Genomic DNA, 24,175 nt, shown 5'->3' on the forward strand with positions numbered 1-24,175 from the left:
AAGAGAATTGCCCTGGGAGTCTTCAACATTGACTCTGAACTTTATGAATTCTCATGGCTTCAGGTTAAACATGAGTAAGGAAACTTCCTGCTGATTACCATGTACTGACCTCTCTTGACTGATGAATCAATATTCTCCTCCATATCGAACAACACTCAAAGGAAGCACTGTGGGCTTGCAAGGACACAAAAATGTACTCTTGGTGGGAGATTTCAATGTTCACCACTGAAAATGGCTCAGCAGCAGCACTACAGATGGAACTGATCGGGTGTTAAAGGACATAGCTGCTAGATTGGTCTGTGGCTGTTGGTAAGGGAATCAACAAGAGAGAAATGCATACTTGACTTCATCCTTACCAATTTGCTGACTGCAGATGCATCTGTCCATGACAGTTCTTGTGGAGACAAAGTCCTGTCTTGACATGGGCAATACCTTTCAACATACTGTGTGACACCATCACTGTGCTAAATGAGACAAACTTCAAAGAGATCAACAACTCAAGATTGGGCATTCATAAGGCGTTATGGGCCTTCAACAACAGCAGAATTATACTCCAACACAATCTGCAACCTCATGGCTCAGCATATCCCCCACTCTACCATCACCGTTAAGTCAGGGGAACAACCCTGATTCAATGGAGAATGCAGGAGGGCATGCCAGGTGCAGCACTAGGCACACCTAAGCAACAAGTGATAGGCAGAGCTAAGCAATCCCTTAACCAATGGATCAGATCTAAATTTTGCAGTCATCCCATACCCAGTTGTGAATGATGTGGACAACGAAACAACTCACAGGAGGAGGAGGCTCCACCAATATCTTCATCCTCAATGATGGAAGAACCTAACACAGAAGTGCAAAAGATAAGGCTGAAGTATTCACAACAACGTTCAGCCAGAAGGGCCAAGTAGATGATCCATTACAGCCTCCTCCAGTGGCCTCCAGTGTTACAGATACCAGTCATCAACAAATTCAATTAATTCCAAGTAATATCAAGAAATAGTTGGAGATACTGGATACTGCAAAGGCTATGTGCCCTGACAAGATTCTGACAACAGTACTGACAACTTGCACTCCAGAACTTGCTGTTTCCCGAGCTAAACTCTTCCAGTACAGTTGGAACACTGGCGTCTAACCAATAAAATTCAAAATTGCCCAGGCACACACAAAGCAGACCAAGTCCAACCCAACCAATTATCACCCCATCAATCTACTGCCGATCATCAGTGAAGTGATGGACAGTGTCATCAACAGTGCAATCAAGCAGCACCTGCTCAGCAATAACCTGCTCAGTGACGCTAGTGCCTGACCTCATTGCAGCTTTGTTCAAACATGGACAAAAGAGCTGAATTCCAGAGATGAACTGGGAGTGACATCCCTTGACATCAAGGCTGAGTGTGCCATCAACGGACCCAGCAAAACTGGAATTAATGGGTATCGGGGGCCAAACTCTCTGCTGGTTGGATCCAGACCTGGCACATAGGAAGATAGGTAAAAACAATGACTGCAGATGCTGGAAACCAGATTCTGGATTAGTGGTGCTGGAAGAGCACAGCAGTTCAGGCAGCATCCGAGGAGTGGTGCTGGAAGAGCACAGCAGTATCTGCTCCCAGGTGGACCAGTTCCACGACAGAACACACCAGATGGCCTCCTTCTTTAGAGACTGCAATTTCCCTTCCCATGTGGTTAAAGATGGCCTCCAACGCATCTCGTCCACATCACACCCCTCCAACCGTAACAAGGACAGAACGCCCCTGGTGCTCACCTTCCACCCTACCAACCTTCGCATAAACCAAATCATCCGCCGACATTTCCACCACCTCCAAAAAGACCCCACCACCAGGGATATATTTCCCTCCCCACCTCTTTCCGCCTTCCGCAAAGACCGTTCCCTCCGTGACTAACTGGTCAGGTCCACGCCCCCCTACAACCCACCCTCCCACCCTGGCACCTTCCCCTGCCACCGCAGGAACTGCAAAACATGCGCCCACACCTTCTCCCTCACCTCCATCCAAGGCCCTAAAGGAGCCTTCCACATTCATCAAAGTTTTACCTGCACATCCACTAATATCATTTATTGCATACATTGCTCCCGATGCAGTCTCCTCTACATTTGGGGAGACTGGACGCATCCTAGCAAAGCGCTTTAGGGAACATCTCCGGGACACCCGCACCAATCAACCACACCGCCCTGTGGCCCAACATTTCAACTCCCCCTCCCACTCTGCCGAGGACATGGAGGTCCTGGGTCTCCTTCACCGCCGCTCCCTCACCACCAGACGCCTGGAGGAAGAACGCCTCATCTTCCGCCTTGGAACACTTCAACCCCAGGGCATCAATGTGGACTTCAACAGTTTTCTCATTTCCCCTTCCCCCACCTCACCCCAGTTCCAAATTTCCAGCTCAGCACTGTCCCCATGACTTGTCCTACCTGCCTATCTTCTTTTCCACCTATCCACTCCACCCGCCCCCGACATAGCACCTTCACCCCCTCCCCCACTCACCTATTGTACTCTATGCTACTTTCTCCCCACCCCCACCCTCCTCTCACTTATCTCTCCACCCTACAGGCTCTCTGTCTGCATTCCTGAAGGGATTTTGCCCGAAACGTCGATTTTACTGCCTCTCAGATGCTGCCTGAACTGCTGTGCTCTTCCAGCACCACTAATCCAGAACATAGGAAGATAGTTGAGGTTGTTGGAGCTCAGTCACCTCAGCTGAAGGATATCTCTGCAGGAGTTCCTCAGGGTAGTAGCCTAAGCCCAACTGTCTTTAGCTGCTTCATCAATGACCTTCCTTCCATCACAAGGTTAGAAATGCAGATGTTCACTGATGATTGCACAATATTCAGCCTCTTTGAGACACTTCAGATACTGAAGCACTCCATGTTCAAATGCAACAAGATTTGGACAATATCCAGGCTTGGATTGACAAGTGGCAAGTAACATTTTTGCTACAAATTCCATGCAATAACCATCACCAATAAGAGATAATCTAATCACTGTCCCATGACTTTCAATGGTGTTACCATCACTGAATACCCCACTATGATTCTCACCATACAAACCCATGACCACTTCTATCTAGAAGGACAAGGGTAGCAGATACGTGGGAACACTACTACCTGCAAGTTCTCCTCCAAGCTTCTCACCATCCTGACTTGGAAGTATATTGCCATTCCTTCACTGTAGCTGGGTCAAAAATCCTGGAATTCCTTCCCTTAGGGCATTGTGGATCAACCTACAGCACATGGGACTATAGCAGTTAAAGAAGGCAGGTAAAAACAATGACTGCAGATGCTGAAAACTAGATTCTGGATTAGTGGTGCTGGAAGAGCACAGCAGTTCAGGCAGCATCCGAGGAGCAGTAAAATCGACGTTTCGGGCAAAAGCCCTTGATCAGGAATAAAGGCAGTGAGCCTGAAGCGTGGAGAGATAAGCTAGAGGAGGGTGGGGGTGGGGAGAAAGTAGCATAGCGGACAATAGGTGAGAGGGGGAGGGGATGAAGGTGATAGGTCGGGGGTGGGGGGAGGGTGGAGTGGGTAGGTGGAAAAGAAGATAGGCAGGTAGGACAAGTCATGGAGACAGTGCTGAGCTGGAAGTTTAGAACTAGGGTGAGGTGGGGGAAGGGGAAATGAGTAAACTGTTGAAGTACACATTGATGCTCTGGGGTTGAAGTGTTCCAAGGTGGAAGATGAGGCGTTCTTCCTCCAGGCGTCTGGTGGTGAGGGAGCGGCAGTGAAGGAGGCCCAGGACCTCCATGTCCTCGGCAGAGTGGGAAGGGGAGTTGAAATGTTGGGCCACAGGGTGGTGTGGTTGATTGGTGCGGGTGTCCCGGAGATGTTCCCTAAAGCGCTGCGCTAGGACGCGTCCAGTCTCCCAATGTAGAGGATACCACATCGGGAGCAACGGATACAGTAAGTGATATTAGTGGATGTGCAGGTAAAACTTTGATGGATGTGGAAGGCTCCTTTAGGGCCTTGGATGGAGGTGAGGGAGGGGGTGTGGGCGCATGTTTTGCAGTTCCTGCGGTGGCAGGAGAAGGTGCCAGGATGGGAGGGTGGGTTGTAGGGGGGCGTGGACCTGACCAGTTAGTCACGGAGGGAACGGTCTTTGCGGAAGGCAGCTCAGAGACATCTTCTCATGGACAACTTGGGACAGACAATAAAATGCTGGCCAGCCAGTAATGCCTAGGTCCCAAAAGTGGATAAAAAATTCTTTCCCTTGCAAACCTGTTGAACTGCAACTTAATCTGAAGAGTTTGGATCAGAATAGTGCTGGAAAAGCACAGCAGGTCAGGCAACATCCGAGAAGCAGAAAAATCGATGTTTCAGGCAAAAGCCCTTCATCAGGAGTAGAGGCAGAAAGCCTCCAGAGTGGAGCGATAAATGGCGGGGGGAGCTGGGGAGAAGGTAGAAAAGGGCGGCACGGTGGCACAGTGGTTAGCACTGCTGCCTCACAGCGCCCGAGACCCGGGTTCAATTCCCGCCTCAGGCGACTGACTGTATGGAGTTTGCACGTTCTCCCCGTGTCTGCGTGGGTTTCCTCCGGGTGCTCCGGTTTCCTCCCACAGTCCAAAGATGTGCAGGTTAGGTGAATTGGCCATGCTAAATTGCCTGCAGTGTTAGGTAAGGGGTAAATGTAGGGGTATGGTGGGTTGCGCTTCGGCGGGTCGGTGTGGACTTGTTGGTCCGAAGGGCCTGTTTCCACACTGTAAGTAATCTAATTCAAATCTAAAAAAAAATCTAATTCAAAAGAGTACAATAGGTGAATGGGGGTGGGGATGGAGTTGATAGGTCAGAGAGGAGGGTGGGGGAAGGTAGCAAAGAGTACAATAGGTGAATGGGGGTGGGGATGGAGGTGATAGGTTAATTTGAAGAGTGTCAAGGATAAATTTATGTTATTATAACTGTTACATTTCCATAACATCAAGGCCATTTTTTCAAATAAAAACAAAGATACATACTCTTGCTCCTTGAATTTTTTGCTTTCTGTCTTTGCCCTTTGTTTTAGTTTGAAGTTCCAATTCCTCGCCAATGCATAAACTGAAAAGCATTTCTTTCTCAGCCAGTATTTACTATGCCCACACTGTGTTTTGTTAATCAAATGCACTGAAAAGAACATGTTGTAAAAACGCCAGTATGGAAAACATTACTTCGATTAATGGTGCCTCACATTTATGACCCCTGCCAGACAGTACAAAAGGTTGATACAATGAGATACCTCTAAAGAAAGGCTCGTTAGTTCACTAATAAACTACAGGCAGCAGCTTATTAGTAACCAAATCCAGAATGTAAACTCCTACAGCAGTTTAGTCATTAGAGATTTCTAGATAAGCCATATTTTGTTTCTAAGAAATTTAAAGAGGTTTAAGCTTCATGTGGATGGAAGACGTGGTACATTTGACTAGAATATCACACAATTGAAATTTGGAACACAAGCCCGAGCTCAGCAGGTGCTTAATAGTTGTCACTGACAAAACAAAAATGGCTTTTTCAGGAAATGCTTGGTTTGCCTGACAACTTTTGCAAAGTCATTCTTAATTTGTTTTTTCAGTTTGAGTTGGCATTAAAATTGAACTGGCATTTAGACTTGGGTGAACATAAGTCAACACATGTACAACCCAATGGAACCAGAGGCCTGCAAATCTTTTTCCCAGTTTAGAAATCAGATGTACGGCAACATTTCTGCCGTTCACTTTTAAACTATGTTGAAGAGGAATTACAGGGATACTTCTAGTCCTATTTGTCTGGACTTTTCTTCCTTATTTGTACAGGCAGGCACAATAAACCTGACCTGGGTTCAAACTGCTTGCGGCTGATTAAACTGAGTGCCAAAAAGGGTCTGGAAACCACTCAAATGTGTTTAATTTCCTTTGTGTGCTATTTTAAGTTAACCAGTTAACGTGTTTGCACAAATGCCTGTATGCGCTACTTTATATGAATCTGCAACATGGCATTTTAAAAAAATAAAAGGTACAGAGGAAGTTAATTTAGATAATAATTAGTCTTTTGTTAGAATGTTTCTCACTTCAAATTACATATGGTGTTGGTGGAAAGAATATTCTATACTCATCTGAAGAATCCAGTCATTGAACAAGAAATAACAAAGATGACCAAGGCCAAGCTAATTTATACTGATATCTTGAATTGGCACAGACCTGTGCTCATCCCTAGTTTCTATATACGCTGTGCCAGAAATTCTCTAGACACACAAAGTCTGAGGTAAACATGTCCTGCATCCCCCTCTTCCCAGCCCCTGGCCCAAAAGTCAGACATTACTTCAGAAACTTGAAGGATCGGTTGATAACATTAAAGCACTAAAATTCATTTTGAATTCTGGAAAATTGAGGCCATATTCGGAAAGAGGGGTTGCAAATCCACCTGCAGTGCAGCTACATTATGGTAACAGAACACTTATTTGGTGCTTGTTTTTTTAAAAAAACAACCTTTCCAGTAATGTCTGCTCACATTTCCACATTTATTGAAACACAATTTCTGTATATGCCTTCTTCATCTACCTGGTGTTTCAGGCAGGATCTTTCCAACAGGTTGTGTATGCTCATGACTGACAGTTCTGACTGGTTAAGTGTTTCTGTTGGACTTGAATGTTTTCTCAATAGTGGTAGTATTTACACAATCTGTGCATGAATATTGATGAGATGAGACAAACCCCCCCCCATGCCTTGATTATTGCTAAATACAAGTATAAAAATGTAAAGGGCTGAGGAAGACAATCAAACTGACTGCACCAAAACTGAACACTTACTTAAAACCAATATTTTGTTATGAAAAACCACTCTGCACTTTACTCACACTGTAATTAAAACAAAGAAAGGATTGGTGTCAATGATGAAACTATTTACACAACCAATCTGCACTCCATCTAATCTTTCCCGCCATTACACAGATCACTGAGATCCATGGTAATAATGACCTCTGGAACTGGAAGTCAATGCCAAGCAACAAGCATGGACCCTCTGAGCTATCATGCAACTTAGAGGGTATGTTTCAGGCAACAATTTCTTAAATAGTGACGTTGAGGACTTAGAAACCAGCTGGAGCATTATTTTCACTGGGATAACATCTGGCAGAGGAATATAATAGTTGAGAGTTGAACTTTGGCTGCAGGGATCAAAGGTGATATCCTAACTCATAGTATCACCCACTCTGCTCATTCTGCTATATTTCTTCTTAACTTGAATGAACAATCAGGGCTGTAATCTCTTACTGTTTGAAACAAAAGACAAGACAACAATAACAATAAAAGTGAAAGCTGTAAATTAATCTCTACATTCAAACTTAAGTACAGCCAAAAGGTTGATATATTACAAGCTTCAGCTTCTGGGTGTAGCTCATAATAACAATGTATCAGACATTACAAACAATCTAAAAAGTGTCCCTTTATAGTGGAGTCAATTTATGAGCAAGCTTCCGAAAGTTCACTGACACAACACAACATACATTAACTCTTGACTAACCACAATCACCTTCTTGCAGTCTAATACACAAATTAACCATGTTTCATTTGCCTAGAGTCAGGGCACTTCAAAGCAACCCTTTCCATAAAGCATGGAAACATTCTTGAGAAATATGATAAGGGACTAAATAAATGGTGATTATTTTTCATATTTTGTTTAAAAATATGTTCACAAATGTTGTTATCCTTTGAATTTACTTCAGAGCTAAGAAAGTGATAAATATACAGAGGAACCTCGATTATCCGAAGGAGATCTCAAGGTCCTGATAGAAACATTACATCAAAGAGGTGTTTCCAACACTGATCGTGTCTTTTGTTAACAATGATCAAAAACAAACTTAGCCTACTGAAAAGCTGCCGAGAACAGTCCTGCACATCAATGGGAGTCCAGGCACGTCCCCAAATGACTGACTTCCTGCCCTCTCTCTCGGTCTCCCCACACTTTCCCTGGAGTTCTACCCTAACCCCTCCCTTCCCCAGACAATCTCTCCAATCGGGCAAAGGTGGAACTTGTCAAAACGTCGCAGTGAGAAGTTGTGTGTGTGTGCGTGCATGCGCGCTCACTCGCTGTATTTGGAGACTCACCCCACCGACCCCCACCCCAAAGGCTCTGCTCCAGTCCAGTCTGACCGTGGGTGGAAGTGAAGATGGGCAGGGCAGAAGGGTCGGACGGGGGCACAGACGAGGTTGGGGTGGAATGTGTGTTGGAGGTGTAGGCAGTGGACCAGGGGTGCTGGGTTGGACAAGTTTGGGGGGAGGGGGTGCAGGCAGTGGTGGACTGGGCGGCACAGTTGGATGGGGTTGGGAAGGATAGGTTCAGACAGGGAGCGTGGTTGGCGGGGGTCGGACAGGGAGCAGGATTGGAGGGGGGATGGACGGTGAGTGGGGTCAGGCGGGTCGGACGGGAAGCGGGGTTGGGGGGGTCAGATGGTGAGCGGGGTTGGAAGGGACAGACGGGGAGCAGGGTCGGGGAGGGGTACGACGGGGAGCGGGGTTGGGGAGGGATCGGACAGGGAGCAGGATTGGGGGAGGGAGATGGATGGTGATCGGGATTGGGGGGACGGACGGTGAGCGGGGTCAGGGGGTCGGACGGGGAGTGGGGTCGGGGGGTCAGACGGGGAGCGGGGCCAGGGGGTCGGATGGGGAGCAGGGTCGGATGGGGAGCTGGGTCAGGGTGGGGTCGGAAAGGGAGCGGGGTCAGGGTGGGGTCGGACAGGGAGCAGGGTTGGGGGGGGCCGGACAGGCACTGAATCAATTAACCGAATAATCAATTATCAGAACGAAATAGTGCCCGCCCATCTTGTTCGGTTAATCGAGGTGCCTCTGTATAGTGAAATCTTTTGCAAATAACATGATCTGCAAAACCTCTGTGAAATATGTGAGCTTCACAACCATCACCTCCACTTTAAAGAAACATTTAAAGGCAAACAGAAGAAACAAGAGTCAGAGTAGACCACATGGTCCCTCAAGCTTGCTCTGCCATTCGATGCGATCATGACTGATCATTAGTCTTAACCCCAACTTCCTGCCCACTCTTTGTATCCCCCGATACCAAAAATCTGTCTCAGTCTTAAATATATTCAACAAGAGTGTCTATCATCCTCTGGGATAGAGAATTCCAAAGAATCACAAAACTTCTAGTGAAAAATGTTACCCTCACCTTAGTTTTAAATGATCAGCCTTTACCTTGAGATTGTGCCCCTGCGTTCAAAGTTCCTCAATCAGGAGAAACAATTGCTCAGCGGGAGAAAGCACTAGTAACTGAACAGGTGACATGCCATGGATCGCTCCTTTTCACTGAAAACTTAGCATTCACTTGACCGTAAGATCAGAAAGCAAAATCCAGAAATAATTTAAAACAAAAGCTCACCTGAACATCTCTGTACTTGTCTTTCAAATCCATGAGTCGATGGTATGCCTTAATGCCATCGCCAAATTCACCAACATCAATGCAGGTAAGTAAGTAGTTCTCCCAGATCTGCCAGTGCTCATAATTACATTTAATGGCTTCTTGGAGAGTTCGCAATGCTTTGCTTCTATGTAATATGGAATTATATAACAGATCAGACATACTTCCTTCATCTTAAGAGTTTTTTGCATTTTATGCTTGCATTGAGTTTGACTGACCAAAGTAAGGCAAAATACTTTCCCTGCATCTATTAACTCTTAAACAGTGTTAAAAATCACACAACACCAGGTTATACTCCAATAGGTTTAATTGGAAGCACACTAGCTTTCGGAGCGACACTCCTTCACCAGGTGATTGTGGAGCGCCGCTGCGAAAGCTAGTGTGCTTCCAATTAAACCTGTTGGACTATAACCTGGTGTTGTGCGATTTTTAACTCTACAAAGGAAGACTTATCTATTCTTTGCAAATGAAAATAAAAAATCTTTCTCTCTTTTAAGTCAAGTACATTCCAAGAATACAATAGCACAAATTTTGATATGGTTTTGTACCACAAGAACATGCCCTCAAGTTTCAATACTGCAATTGAGACAAAATATCTTAATCGTTTCATCAAGCAACAGGTTCAATGGTTTCTGGCTCTGATATTCAATGTAGTTCTACTGTATTGAAACATTACTGTAGAAAAGGCATGAGCAATAGGGATCAGTCTATTAAACAACTTTGTGCGTGCTTATACCAATTGTTTCAAAATAATAAACTAAGCGATGCACTAACAAAGCAGCCCTATTTATCAGGTCAGGCAGCATCAGAGGAGCAGGAAAATCAATGTTTCGAGCAAAAGCCCTTCATCAGCTCCTCGGATGCTGCCTGACCTGCTGTGCTTTTCCAGCACCACTCTAATCTCGTCAACTGGGACAACACATCTATCCTGGGACAGGATAAGCAAAGACATGCCAGAGAATTCCGAGAGGCCTGGCACTCCAACCACAACGCCATAAACAAACTCATAGATCTAGATGCCATCTATCAACCCCTCAGAAAATGAACAGGAAATGACATCACCACAAAGCCCAGGAACCCCATCCAGGAGAAAGATATAAATAGAAAGCAGGAGACAACAGCTTCGCTTCACTTGGAGGTCGCCACTGATGATGTTACCTAGCCAGGTAATGAAACATCTGGATATCAAACCTACAGCTCAGCGAGCAAACCTACACCCTAATCCTGTATGCTCTTAAATAATCAAAAAGGGTCAGAAGTATAAAATATATTTTAAAATGCTCAGAATTCCTTTATTGGTCAAACCGATATTTTCTAGTCGCATAATAACAGGTACAAGTATGCAACTTACTTTTCCTTTAATCGGATATATGCTGTTGATAAGTTGTTCCAAGCTTCTGCATTCTGAAAGAACAGAAACATGTACAATGAATCCATACCTTCAACTGGAGATAAATCAAATGTAATTATTTTATTTCTGCACAATTACAATAGTTAAGATGTGGCGGTGCCAGTGTTGGACTGGGGTGGACAAAGTCCGAAGTCACACGACATCAGGTTTCGAAAGCTTCATGTGATGAAGGAGCAGCGCTCCAAAAGCTTGTGATTCCAAACAAACCTGTTGGACCTAGTGTTGTATGACTTCTGACTTTAAAATATTTAAGAGAAGCTGTTGGATCTAAATTTCTAACAGCTCGAGGTTCACACGATGGCTGACAAGTTGGATCATGTTACTGCTTTTTAAAACTGTTCTTTGCAAGGTGTAAACGGTCATCCTTGGCCATATTTCTCATGATACCTCCTTACCAATTCTTTCAAGCTCTCTGATATCAAAGATTCAGGCGAAATACCTGTAGGAGGAACATTTGAAGGGGAGCATCGGAAAGGCAAAGGTGTAGAACCAGCTCATTCAAAAAGCCAGCATAGACGCAATGGGCCAAATTATTTCTCGTATGATTCCTTCAAATTGATCCATCATCAATATGGCATTAATTATTCAGAGCCCAGATTGGAACAACAGCTACAACAATCAAACTGTGTCAAAATTCTGTTAAACCAAGAATAAAAGAAAATTAGAGGTACACTGCGAGACCATGTTAAATCTGATGGTTAGGTCATTTTAAACGTTTCTTGGATCCCTGGCAGCTGCAGTTTTCAAAATCATTTGTACTTCATTATAAAGGAAAAGCTGGAAATATAAATGGTCTAAAAGTTGGCGCTTTATGGAAGCTAACTGAATGTTCTAGTTAAGATGTACACCACATGGGGCATATAATGTTCCATTCCACGCAATTTTCTCTGTAATTGCTCACATGATCTCTAATTTCATATTTGTCATACTGAGGAATGTCAGTAATGGGACCATTCTCTTATTTTTGGTGCCCATTGTTTGTATTGAGCATTTCTACAGCATGGAACACTTGCTCAGTAAAACTATTAGAACTCAAAACAGCCAAATGAGGGATAGCATATTGGATTCTAGTCTTTTTACACGGACAAATGTCACCAATAGACACATAATACATCTTGTGTACCTCCAACCACCACACCATCTTTTAGCCTGATCATATATATTTACACAGGTGAGTTTCCAAACAAGACCCACCACTGAACAGCCAACGACCTAATACAATGACTGCTGTTTGCCCATCAATGTGACTAGGATTGCCCATCAATGTGACCAGTGAGCAAGAGCAGCAGTCCCTGTTGTGAATTTTTCCACATTTGATTGACCAGAACATATTCTTCTCTATTGACTAGGAACTGAATAAAGATTATTAAAATCACTGAGCCAAACATTTTTACCTCCGTGAAAGTGACTGATAGATAGAATAACAAAGTCACCCACTTCAAAATTCCAAACTCAAATATATGTCAATCACCCAATTCTCCACTTGTAAAATCTTGATGTATAGTTCTGGACTAGTCTATGAATCAGCTCTCCCAAGTTTGGCACATATTCTCAGATGTTAGTGAGAAGTACATTGTGGGGTTGACTGTGCTGAGTCCCTTGGTTGACCATCAGTGGTCCTGGTACATTTTGCTTTAATTCCATATGTATTCAAATTGAGATGTGTTCTTTTAATAAATGCTTTTTAAACATGTGTCTGAACTTCCATTTTGAAGATGTGAGTGAAGAAGGCGAACAGCCAAGGTCTTTTCCCCAGGGTAAGGGAGTGTTAAACTAGAGGTTGAGGGGGGAAAGATTTAAAAGGCACCTAAGGGGCAACGTTTTCAGGCAGAAAGTGGTGCATGTATGGAACAAACTGCCAGAGGAAGTGGAGGAGGCTGGTACAAATACAACATTTGAAAGGTATCTGGATGGATATATGAATAGGAAAGGTTTGAGGGATATGGGCTAAATGCTGGCAAATGGGACTAGATTAGGTTAGGGTATCTGGCCACATGGATGAGTTGGACCAAAGGGTCTGCTTCTGTGCTGTACATCTCTATGACTATGACAACAGGTATATTAGAGTTTGTGCCATCATTCAGGCTCGAAAATATATTGCAATTCCTTCAACACCAGTGGGTCACAATCCTAGAATCCCCTCCTCACCATATTTGTGGATGTACCTACACTACATGAACTACACTTGTTCAAGGTGGGTCTTTACCTTTCAAGGATAACTGGGAATGGGAAATAGATGCTGGTCCAGCCAGTGACACCTACAGCCCAAATAAGAAAATAAACAAACTGTGTGAAGGCTACACCCAGTTTATAGCTCAAAGTTCAAACAAAGGAATATCAAGAAGCTCTCTCACAATTAAATATATCTCCAATCATAGGATTCTGCAAAGATATAAGATCAGTCTCACAAAGATTGTTTCCTGTCATGCGTTTATTCTACACAAAATATACTCAACTACCTGACATCAAAACAGCAAATCTCAGACTTCTTTCTGTAGCACAGCAAGTGAAATTAAGTGTTTCTGCCAACTGTGTCCTTGATGATCAACCACCTGGACAGACATCAACAGATCTCTGAAGCGGCTGTGACACAAAAAGTAAATTACATGATTTCTAGGCCCACTGAAAAATTCGGCCTGCAACAAATAGCTGATTGACAACTGGTCACCGTCCTGAGACCAATGACAAAGGCCTTCTGCCTGCTAACAATGATGTGTTTGGCTCCCAGATAGATGAACAACTTGTGGATGTAAACAGTATGGTCAGAAGGCCTATGACCTCTGGAAAGATAGGTGGTGTCAATTTCCCACAGTAAAAAATACTTAAGGCCTGAAGAATGCCAGTGTATTTCTCCTTACCAGTTGCAGTAAGCTGTTGCTTTCAACCAGTAAGCCAGAGACTTCATAAGCTGTGTATCAGTCACTCTATACCTATTGTAAGCAAAGTTCGTGGAGAACAGAGATTGAGAAGCAGAAATCTCTGACAAGCCAAAAGGATCATATCAGTGAACCTTGAGGACAGGACCATTTAACTGTCTTCCCAGCCTTTCCCTCCATCCATAACATATTTTACATCTGTCTGTGTTTGTGTGTGTGCATGTGTTGGGGAGTTTTAGAAGGGGTTCAGAGTTTTAACTGGTACAGTTATACACTGACAGTTCATAATTTTTTACCTGTTAGTAGAATATATTTCTTTGTAATAAACAGTAATTCTTGATAAGTTCAGAAACTTGGTCTGTGCTTTCTGGCAACCTGAGTCTAAAAGCAGTTAAATCAGAGAATTTCACATACTTTTATAAAATGTTTAACTTTTGCGATGACGCCAGGAATAATGGGTCTTGATTTCCAGTGTATTACCCCAATAAGGCATGACAAATTAAGTGAGGACGGAAAGAGCTTTGAATTGGTGGATCTACAAAAAGCGCAAGATTTCACAGCATTTCAACAAATATAAATAATTTGGAGAGACATTAAGTGGAAAGAGCTGGCTTTGCACATCTTCCTTCAACAAAAAACTTTTGATATTTTTAAAATAAGAAATTGCTTGTGACGGTGGCAATGATAAATCTGTAGGAGCTCCGGGCTTAGTGTAAGCTAACGGACTGTTCCCATTAAATTGTACAAGTGGCTATGAGCCATCAAAATGCCAAATCAAAATATTTACAGAAATATAAAGTGCAAATGCATTTCATAGAATCCCTTTGGGACAGTTTTAGCCACATGTATATACTATTCAGAATGATTTGCAATTCTATTACACATCAATGGGTGATGAATTAAAACACTTTATGTGCTTGCCTCTAAATCATTATCATGGTGGTAGTTTATTTAAGTAACATGCAGTCAAAGTTAAAAAACACTTTCAGCTGCTCCCTCTTCCCTGGTTATGTGAATACTAAGCATACATTATAAGCTACACAACTGCTGGGCATTTAAGTCTAGTCACCAGACTACATCCATTAATTATATTCGCTTTAACTGCTTTTTCAGATTATGAAACTAACGTTACTTTAAATCTCACGAAACACTGCAGGCTCAAAGATGTGCTCGGGTTCTTAGCTCCAAGCACTTTCGATGCCAAACGGAGTAGTTATATTATGCAGATATTATCCCATATTATTCAGAAAAAGTATTCAAAAATAAATCCAGATACATTTGCACTATAACACAGAAGTACTGAATCAGCACCAACCTGAAAATAGCGTTATAGGTAAAATGTACATCAATTAAGGTGTTGATTGTATTTAGATGGTGGCTATAACTAGGGACTCACCAGTTTGTGTTATGGAAGCAGACTTAAAGGGGGACAGTTGGTTGGAGGTACTTAATAAGTATATGGCCTCTCAGTAAATAAAAGCTTCTAAGAGTCTCAAGACCAGTTTTGGTAAAAGGCCACAGACCTGAAAAAGTCAACGCTGTATCTCTGCTGCCAGACTTGCTGAGTTTCTCCAGCATTTTCTATTTTTATTATCTGGAGTCTTGTCTGTGTTTATTATTGTATAAATAATAAGCCTCAGTTTCTGTCTTCCGATGCCTGGTTAGCTGAGTTTTAATATTGTCTTCTTCACATCCACAGAGATCAAACATTTTCAATATTTGGGTAAGTGAAATTCTGTCTCTCATGTCAAACTTGATTATTATTCAAACATCAAACAGTATTCTTTAAGCCTCTGTGAAAAGCCAGAATTTTTTTCTTCAATAAAGGATCTCCACAAATGCCTTCCATATATAATGGAGGCTCTTTGCTGAGTTACGGTGCTATGCTACATAAAGTGGGCAAGTGATTTGCCTCTTATGATGATAATTACCTCCTTAACAGAGAAGCAGTGCACAATCTGAAAAATACAGATGCGTGCTAAAACAGATGCCCACCTGGACATTTCAGCCAGGCTACACTTCAGGCAAATGAAAGGAAAGTGGCTCTTATACCACAATTGTTGCCTTGAAAGTTATTTCTGTACTGAGACCGGGTCCTTGCTGTATGGTACTTACATCAGGTTCCAGCATCACACATCTTTGAAATGCTTTTGCAGCACCTTCGAAGTTTTCCAATCCCAGATATGCACAGCCCAAAGAAAACCAAACTCCAAGCTGTACAAAATATAGAAGGCACATTTGAATGTTTTGATAGCTATTAACTCCATTAGCAAGTAAAAAAAAATCTTTATTCCTTATAATCGACACCACAGTGATAGAAATAGAACTCCCCATAATTGTCAACATTGAGTTTTACTATAGATTTTAAACTTTTAATCAAATGGTAACTTCCAGTGAATCTAACTTAGACTCAGTGCCAAAACAAATGCAGGACTGTACAGTTTAATGATGGAGTACCCAATCGGATCTAACACTTCACCCTGCCTTAGCATGACACGCATGTGGATAAACCAATCAATAGCTTCAAAAGGGCAAGCTTTATTGTTACTGTGTCTATGCAGCTCATCGATTTTAAGCAATGAAGCAGGCAGCCCCAAAGTTGAACCTTTGCAGAGGTTCCCACAAGGCAAAATTTGTCTAACTGTCACAGTCACAGACTGTGTGGCCCCAATTGCACTGTTGTCCCTGTGGAGACCAATTAACACAGCAAACATCAAATACTGAACTTAGATGTTTTCTGATGTGTTAAACACCATACAATACATTTAGCATTTGCCAACTAAGATTTAAGGTATGTGATCATTATAAATTAAAATAATTTATTTCAGAGTTTCAATATTGAACTAAAAACATGACTTTCTAAACTGCGAGAGAGCATGTTGGAGGAGTGACAGTGGAACTTTGTTCACATTGTGACAGATTTATGATCGGACACAGTCAACATTGAGAATCTTGCTTTCAGTTGAAAAGAATGAGGGTTTTTTTGGCTTAGGGAAAACTCACAACTTGGAAAGCTTTTGGTTTCAGTTTACAGATGTCCTGGTTGAAATTAGATGGAGGAACAGTTGCTCCTATAAAAGAGCTCTCTCAGTGTCAGGGTTTCAATTTAAAATTCCAGACCAAAAGTGTTTGGTTAGAACAGAGCAGATAATTAAGGAAGACACTATTAAACTCTCAAGATCAGGAATTGGAAAAACTAGCCAAGTTAAACCCATGGTTGTGATAGAGGGGCAAATTTCTATGCTACTTGAGTATCACAAAGTGATGCTTTGGGGGTAAATGGGAGTGTATTTTTATCATGTGTTTCAAAATTTTTCAAATTATATGTGAATAGTTTGTTTATTCCACGTTTCTTCATTTCGCTTGCATAATAAACTTGTATTTTATTGTGAAAAACAAATCTGTAGCTTGTATTTCAGTGAGATTCATGAAATAAGAAAAAAAAGATCTGTCAAGCCAGTTTTCAGTCTAGGATCTGAGCTGTCCAATTGTAAAATCAGCAGGGATCATAAGGCTACCAAATTACTGGAAAAGCATCTTCAGAAACTGAATCTTCAGTCATAGAGTCACAGAGATAGAAACAGACCCTTTGGTCCAACTCGTCCATGCTGATCAGATATCCTAACCGATCCCATATCCCTCCCTTTCCTATTCATATACCCATCCAGATGCCATTTTAATGTTGCAACTATACCAGCTTCCACCACTTCCTCTGGCAGTTCATACCATACAGGCACATCCTCTGCATGAAAAAGTTGCCCCTTAGGTCCCTTTTATATCTTTCCCCTCTCACCCTAAACCTATGCCCTCTAGTTCTGGACTCCCACACCCCAAGGGAAAGACCTTGTGTATTTATCCTATCCATGCTCAAGATTTTATAAACCTCTATAAGGTCACCCCTCAGCCTCCGATGCTCCAGGGAAAACAGCCCCAGCCTATTCAGCCTCTTGCTGTCGCTCAAATCCGCCAACCCTGGCAACATGTAAATCTTTTCCGAACCCTTTCACGTCATCCTTCCGATGTGAAGGAGACCTGAACTGCATGCAATATTCCAACAGTGGCCTAACCAATGTCTTGTACAGCCAAAGCATGACCTCCCAACTCCTATACTCAATGCTCTGACCAATAAAGGAAAGCATATCAAACGCCTTCTTCACTATCCTATCTAGGAGCTATGAATCTGCACTCCAAGGTCTCTTTGTTCAGCAACTCTCCCTAGGACCTTACCATTAAGCGTATATCTGATAAGATTTGCTTTTCCAAAATGCAGCATCTCGCATTTATCTAAATTAAACTTCATCTGCCCCTCCTCAGCCCACTGGCCCATCTGATCAAGATCTTGCTGTAATCTGAGGTAACCTTCTTCACTGTCCACTACACCTCCAAATTTGGTATCATCTGCAAACTTACTAACTATACCCCCTACTTTCACATCCAAATCATTTATATAAATGATGAGAAACAGTGGACCCAGCACCTTTCCTTGTGGCATTCCACTGGTCTCAGGCCTCCAGTCTGAAAAACAATCCTCCACCACCACACTCTGTCTTCTACCTTCAAGCCAGTTCTGTATCCAAATGGCTAATTCCATGATATCTAACCTTGCTAACCAGTCTCCCGGGGGAACCTTGTCAAATGCCTTATTGAAGTCCATATAGGTCACACCCACTGCTCTGCCCTCATCAGTCCTCTTTGTTTCTTCTTCAAAAAAACTCCATACCTTTGTACTCCCAGGCTTGATTATTTGAATGCTTTTCTGGCCAACCTCATAACTCCTATACTCTGTAAAGTTAATTCACCCAAAGTCCTGCAGCTCATATCCTAACTTTCATCAAATCCTGTTCATGCATCACATATTCACTGATTAATATCGTTCCTGAGTCAGCAGTTTCTCAATTAAAATTTTCATCCTCATTTTCATATCATTCCATTGCTTTACTCCACCTTATTTCTATGATAACCTCCAGACCAAAATGATAACTGGATTTCTCCATTTCTGGTCTGTGGTCCAGCCTCAATTTTAATTGCCCCACCAGTGGAAGTCATGCCCTCTCTTGGACCTAAGTTTTGGAATTCCCTCCCTTAATGTGTTAAGCTTTGCTCATTAACACTTCCAAGAAACACCTTGGGATATTTCTGGAACATGTTCACAAAAGTTTTTAAAAGCATCAAAGGCATGGGGAGAAGGCAAGAATATGGTACTGAGATATAGGATCAGTCATAAGGAGCAGATTTGAAGGGCTGAATAGTCTACCCCTGCTCTTAGTGTCTGTGTTTCACTACAGTGAAGATGCTACAGAAATGCAAGCTATGACTTTTTTTTAAAATGAAAAACAGAGAGGGGAATAATCTTGTAAATAGCATTTCATCAATGACAGCACCCATTTTACCCTCAGCTGATTTCAACCACAGCATGAACAGCATTTTGAGATCTATCAGTTATTTATGTTACCCCTAGAGACAGACAAGATCCATGCTACATTAACTACCATGAAAACAGCAACAAGCCAAAGGATGGGACTTTGCAACGTAGCCTGTCAGACAGCCAAAACAGAAGAACGTAACAATTTTTTTTCCAAATATTGCATTTACCACATTTTTGTTTACAGCTCCACAGCGTCCAGGCCACAAGTCTGCTACGGATATTTCAACCATCTGGATGCAATGGGTTGAAGGAACAGAATAATAGTTGACAAATGTGGATTTGGCCACAAATGAATAAAACCATGCTGAAATCAACTTCATTTTAAACATCAAGGATGAAAAAAGATTTCCACTTGTTCCTTGAATGGAGGATGGTGTTTACTCAGGGCTGCGAGTTTCTGCCATGAGTCTTCATGTGTCTGAAGATGATTATTTTTAGTCTCTGGATCTTTGGGCACATGGGGTGGGATATTCCACAATGCAGTTGCGAGACCAAAGTTCAGGATTTACTCCCTTTTTATAAGCTCCTTCAAGCATTAATGTTAATTTTGCCATGCTTCAAGGAGAGCATCAGAGTGACTGAAGCTTTCTTTTCAGTCCTCCCCTTGAACTTTGGTCTTTTAAAACCTTAAAGAATAGGACTTGGCTGGGGAGACTGTGTTTGGTCACCTGGACTCATCTAAGTTGATTTTGCAGGAGTTTTGTGGAACTATTCCTAAGATATATACTGGTGTTTGTTTGATGGCCCTTCTATTGAACCAGAGGATGCAATGGAAGCATGCCAGATGGAATTTCTCGAGTACTGTTAAATTTCAGTGATACACGGTCCAGGTCTCACTGTAGTAAGGGAGTATGAACATGACAACTGCTTTGTACACTAGGACTTCTGTTGATCTGCAATGGTGTTTGTTGTCAAATACTCACCGCCATTGTTTATAGAAGACTGAGCCGGCACAGTGTGGATCTCACACTTGACATTTTGAAAAGATGGCTGCCATGGTGTGGGAAGTACTCAACAAAACCCAGGGTCTAACCTTCAAACATACATGGAAGGTAGAGTGCTGGCCGATCAGGTATAGGTAGACATTTAAGATGTGTTCTAATTACATTGAAGGACTTTTTTTTATTGTATGCAAAAGTGAAGAGATCAAAAGTGGCTTGCAAATCTGGTGCAAAGTGGGCAGGAACATGACAGTATATCTATAATGGTCAGTTTAGTTTTGGAATGAACTGAAGTTAAAAGTCGCTCATCTATCCAACTATTCAGTAGCAAATTTGTCTACAGTACTGGAAATCCAAGGCACACCGCTGCAGCTGGCAAGGGACTCGTCTAAGCCAAGGGAAAGAATTACTTGGATTGTACAAAAAAAAAGGTCTTTTTACAATTCACTGACAAGACTTTCAAACACTAGCTAGGTTGACAGAGCTAAGCAAATTGTTCTTTGCTTACTGTAGACTATCCTGTGCAATCATTTTTAATGAAACTAAAAGCCAAGCTTTTTGTTCAAAACCAGCAGACTCTGTGATTAATGTTTAAGCATTACAAAAGGTTTGGTTAATTTTGACTGACAGTGAGGTGATATCAAACAGACGCTATTTACCTTATGGCAGACTAGTCACAAGACTTTGTCTCAGATCATTTTACTCTTTCTCCCACTCAGGAGGGCTGAGAACAGTCAACACTCTCTCACAAGGGAGCCACAGTTAAGCTTTCCAGCAGACAAAGAATTAAAAACTAATTGCACATCAATTTAACATTAAGATCAGTTTAAAATAGAGCAGACACATAGGGAAGTGCTGCAGCAATGAAGGCTTTTAATTCAAATGTTGACCTCCAATTTTCTTTTGTGGATTGCCCTGCATTGTCGGAAAATATATTCCACATCCTGTAATGCGCAGAGAATAGTTGCAAAGGCTCAAGATAAAGAAAACAGATCAGTGAAAGATATTGCACATAAAGCAAAGAATACACAGTGAAACTGACAGAAAATTTCAGGAAAGTTGAAGTTACAACTTTGTAATGTGACAGGATTAGCAAATGTTATGCCCAAGGGACGTCAGTTCAAATCCCACCATGGCAGCTGGTGGAATTTAAATTAAAATGAATAAATCTGGAATTGAAAGCTAGTCTCAGTAATCCTGACCTTCAACAATGGTCGTTAAAATGCCATCTGGTTCAATCATGTCCTTTAGGAAAGAAAATCTGTCATCCTTACCTAGTCTGGTCTACACCTGACTCCAGACCCAGAGCAATGCGGTTGACTCTTAACTGCCTGGGGCAGCACGTTGGCCCAGTGGTTAGCACTGCTGCTTCACAGCAGCAGGGGCCCAGGTTCGATTCCAGCCTCGGGTGACTATCTGTGTGGAATTTGCACATTCTCCCAGTGTCTGCGTGGGTTTCCTCCCACAGTCCAAAGATGTGCAGGCAAGGTGAATTGGCCATGCTAAATTGCCCAAAGTGTTAGATGCATCATTCAGAGGGAAATGGGTCTGGGTAGGTTACTCTTTGGAGGGTCAGTGTGGACTTGTTGGGCCGAAGGGCCTGTTTCCAAACTGTAGGGAACCTAACCGTGACAAAGTTTAGGATTAGTGCCTCATTGGTCAGACAAAACAGCAGTCAGTGCACTATTGGATTATGAGAGATAGATCTTGACTTGATGCAAGATAGGAAGATGGTCAATGGTTGGTTGAGGTCAGCCATCTCAGCTCCAGGACATCTCAGCAGGAATTCCGCCCAATAGTGTCCTATGCCCAACCATCTTTAGCTGCTTCATCAATGACCTTTCCTCCATCATAATGTCAGAAGTGGCGATGTTTGCTGATGATTACACAATGTTCAGCACCATTTGCAACTCCTCAAAAAATGAAGCAGTGTATGTTCAAATTCAACACGATCTGGACAATATGTAGGCTTGAACTGACAAATAGCAAGTAACATTCATGCCACACAAATGCTACGCAATGACCATCTTCAATAAGAGATGATTTAACCACCACCCCTTGACATTTAATGGTGTTACCATCACAGAAACCCCCATTATCAACATTCTGGGGGTTACTATTGACCAGAAACTTAACTGGACTCACCACATAAATACAGTGGCTACAAGAGCAGGTCAGAGGTTAGGAATACTGTGATGAGTATCACATTTCCTGGCTCCCCAAAGCCCGTCAACCATCTACAAGGCATGTGTCAGGAGTGTGATAGAGTACTTCCCACTCGCATGAATGGGTGCAGCTCCAACAACATCGAAGAACGTTGACACCATCCAGAAGAAAGCAACATCCACAAGCATCTACTCCCTCCACCACCAACATTCAGTGTGTACTACCTACAATATGCACTACAGAAATTCACTAAAGATCCTTAGACAGCACCTTCCAAACTCACAAGACTTCCATTACGAACAACAAGGGTAGCAGATACATGGAAATACCACCACCTGCAAGTTTCTCTCCAAGCCATTCACCATCCAGACTGGAAATAGTTCAGTTTTTTCACTGTCACTCGGTCACTGGAATCCCCTCCCTAATGGCATTCTGGGACAACCTACAGCTGTGGACTCCAGAGGTTCAAAAAGGCAGCTCACCACTACATTCTCAAGGTCAACTAGGGACGGAAATAAATGGTCAGCCAGTGACACTCACACCCCATGTGTGAATAAAAATACACAGTTTTGTGCAGCCCTCTTGAGTAGTATTTCCAATTACTTTTAAGTTCATTACAGGTCATTCCACTACCCATGTGTTTCCTTCCCCATTTTGTTTCTATTCCTTTGAAATTCTGCTCATCTGTAATTTTCAATTTCTGAAGGGTGATATGCCTGAACTATTCGCTTCCATTCAGATAAACACAACAGCTAGGAGATGGAACAGGCAATTTAGCCCCATCAGCCCGTTCCACCTTAAACAGTTGATCTCACCTCAGCTTCAACTCCACTTTCCCCATAACCCTTCAACCCATTACTAATTAAAGGTCTGGCTACTTCCTCAAATTTATTTGGTGTCCCGGCATCCACCGCGCTCCACGGTAGTGAATTCCACAGATTTACAACCTTTTGACAGAAGTAATTCCTCTTCATCGCTCTTTTAAATCCTCCCCTTAGCCTAAAACTATGACCTCTTGTTCTAGATTTTTCTACAAGGGGAAACATCTGCTCTATGACCACTGATGACATTTTCACCCAACCTTTGGAACTTCTAGCCTTTCACCTCTGGAATTTATGTAGTGAACCTTTTCTGAGCTGTCTCCAAAGAAATTACATCCTACCTCAAGAAAAAGGACCAAACTGCATATGTTCCAGTATAATACTAAAGTACTGTACATACTGAAAACCTGAAAGAAAAACAAAGTGCTGGAGAAACCCGACAGCATCAATGGAAAATGAAACAGAGTTAACATGGAGTTCAAAATGACTCACTGAACTTGAAATATTAAATCTGGTTCACTTCCATTCATATGTTGGTAGACCAGCATTTTGTCCTGGACGACGTCTCACAATGAGGTGTCACTGGGGGACAAATGCCATTTTGAACATTAAAAATAACATTTTTTCATATTAGACGTTAATTCATAACTCCTGGATTCAAAACAGACTCATCAACATTCAATGGGCACTTTTGGCAGGATATGAGTTTAACACAATGTTCTTGAAGTGACGCCAGTAATTATGCAAATATGGAATGGAAGTTCTACCATGCTGAGCTCTTAAATAAATCCAGAAGGTGGCACTTATAAATCCGGTTATAAACAATAAAATCTTTCAACTTATTGGAGGCACGAGTATGCTCTTGAAGATACCTATACAGGTTTGGGCTAAGTTTAATGAAATACTCCATGGAATAGAAAATGTGATGAAAAAGAAAATCTTTCAGAAACTTGCTAGTTTGTCACTCAAAATTCTATGTTAATAGATTTACAACTTAGCATCCTGGGAAATGGGTACTGATCCCAACACATTCTTTTCCAAAAAAAACCTCCAAAAATAAAGAAGAATACCAGCTCATTTAAGGTAAACTAAAATGAATCCATCAGTTTTTTTTCCCACAAGAGAACAGAATACTTTTTTTTCCGCAGTTC

The 24,175-nt window shown here is 42.3% G+C and overlaps 1 protein-coding gene across 1 annotated transcript in view; it reads right to left on the reverse strand.

Annotated features, from left to right (window-relative positions):
• ttc27 (tetratricopeptide repeat domain 27) overlaps positions 1-24,175 on the reverse strand; it is a 210,387-nt gene that overhangs the window by 53,701 nt on the left and 132,511 nt on the right. The window contains exons 14-16 of the mRNA XM_043695515.2: positions 15,787-15,885; positions 10,736-10,788; positions 9,346-9,511 (exon numbers count right to left, since the gene is read on the reverse strand). Coding sequence (XP_043551450.1) covers positions 9,346-9,511; positions 10,736-10,788; positions 15,787-15,885 — 318 coding nt within the window. The remainder of the gene's footprint in view (positions 1-9,345; positions 9,512-10,735; positions 10,789-15,786; positions 15,886-24,175) is intronic.

This window comes from Chiloscyllium plagiosum, unplaced genomic scaffold (assembly GCF_037043375.1).
Source record: "Chiloscyllium plagiosum isolate Xiang-an unplaced genomic scaffold, Cpla_swu_hap1 HiC_scaffold_10, whole genome shotgun sequence".
Taxonomy (NCBI): Eukaryota; Metazoa; Chordata; class Chondrichthyes; order Orectolobiformes; family Hemiscylliidae; genus Chiloscyllium; species Chiloscyllium plagiosum.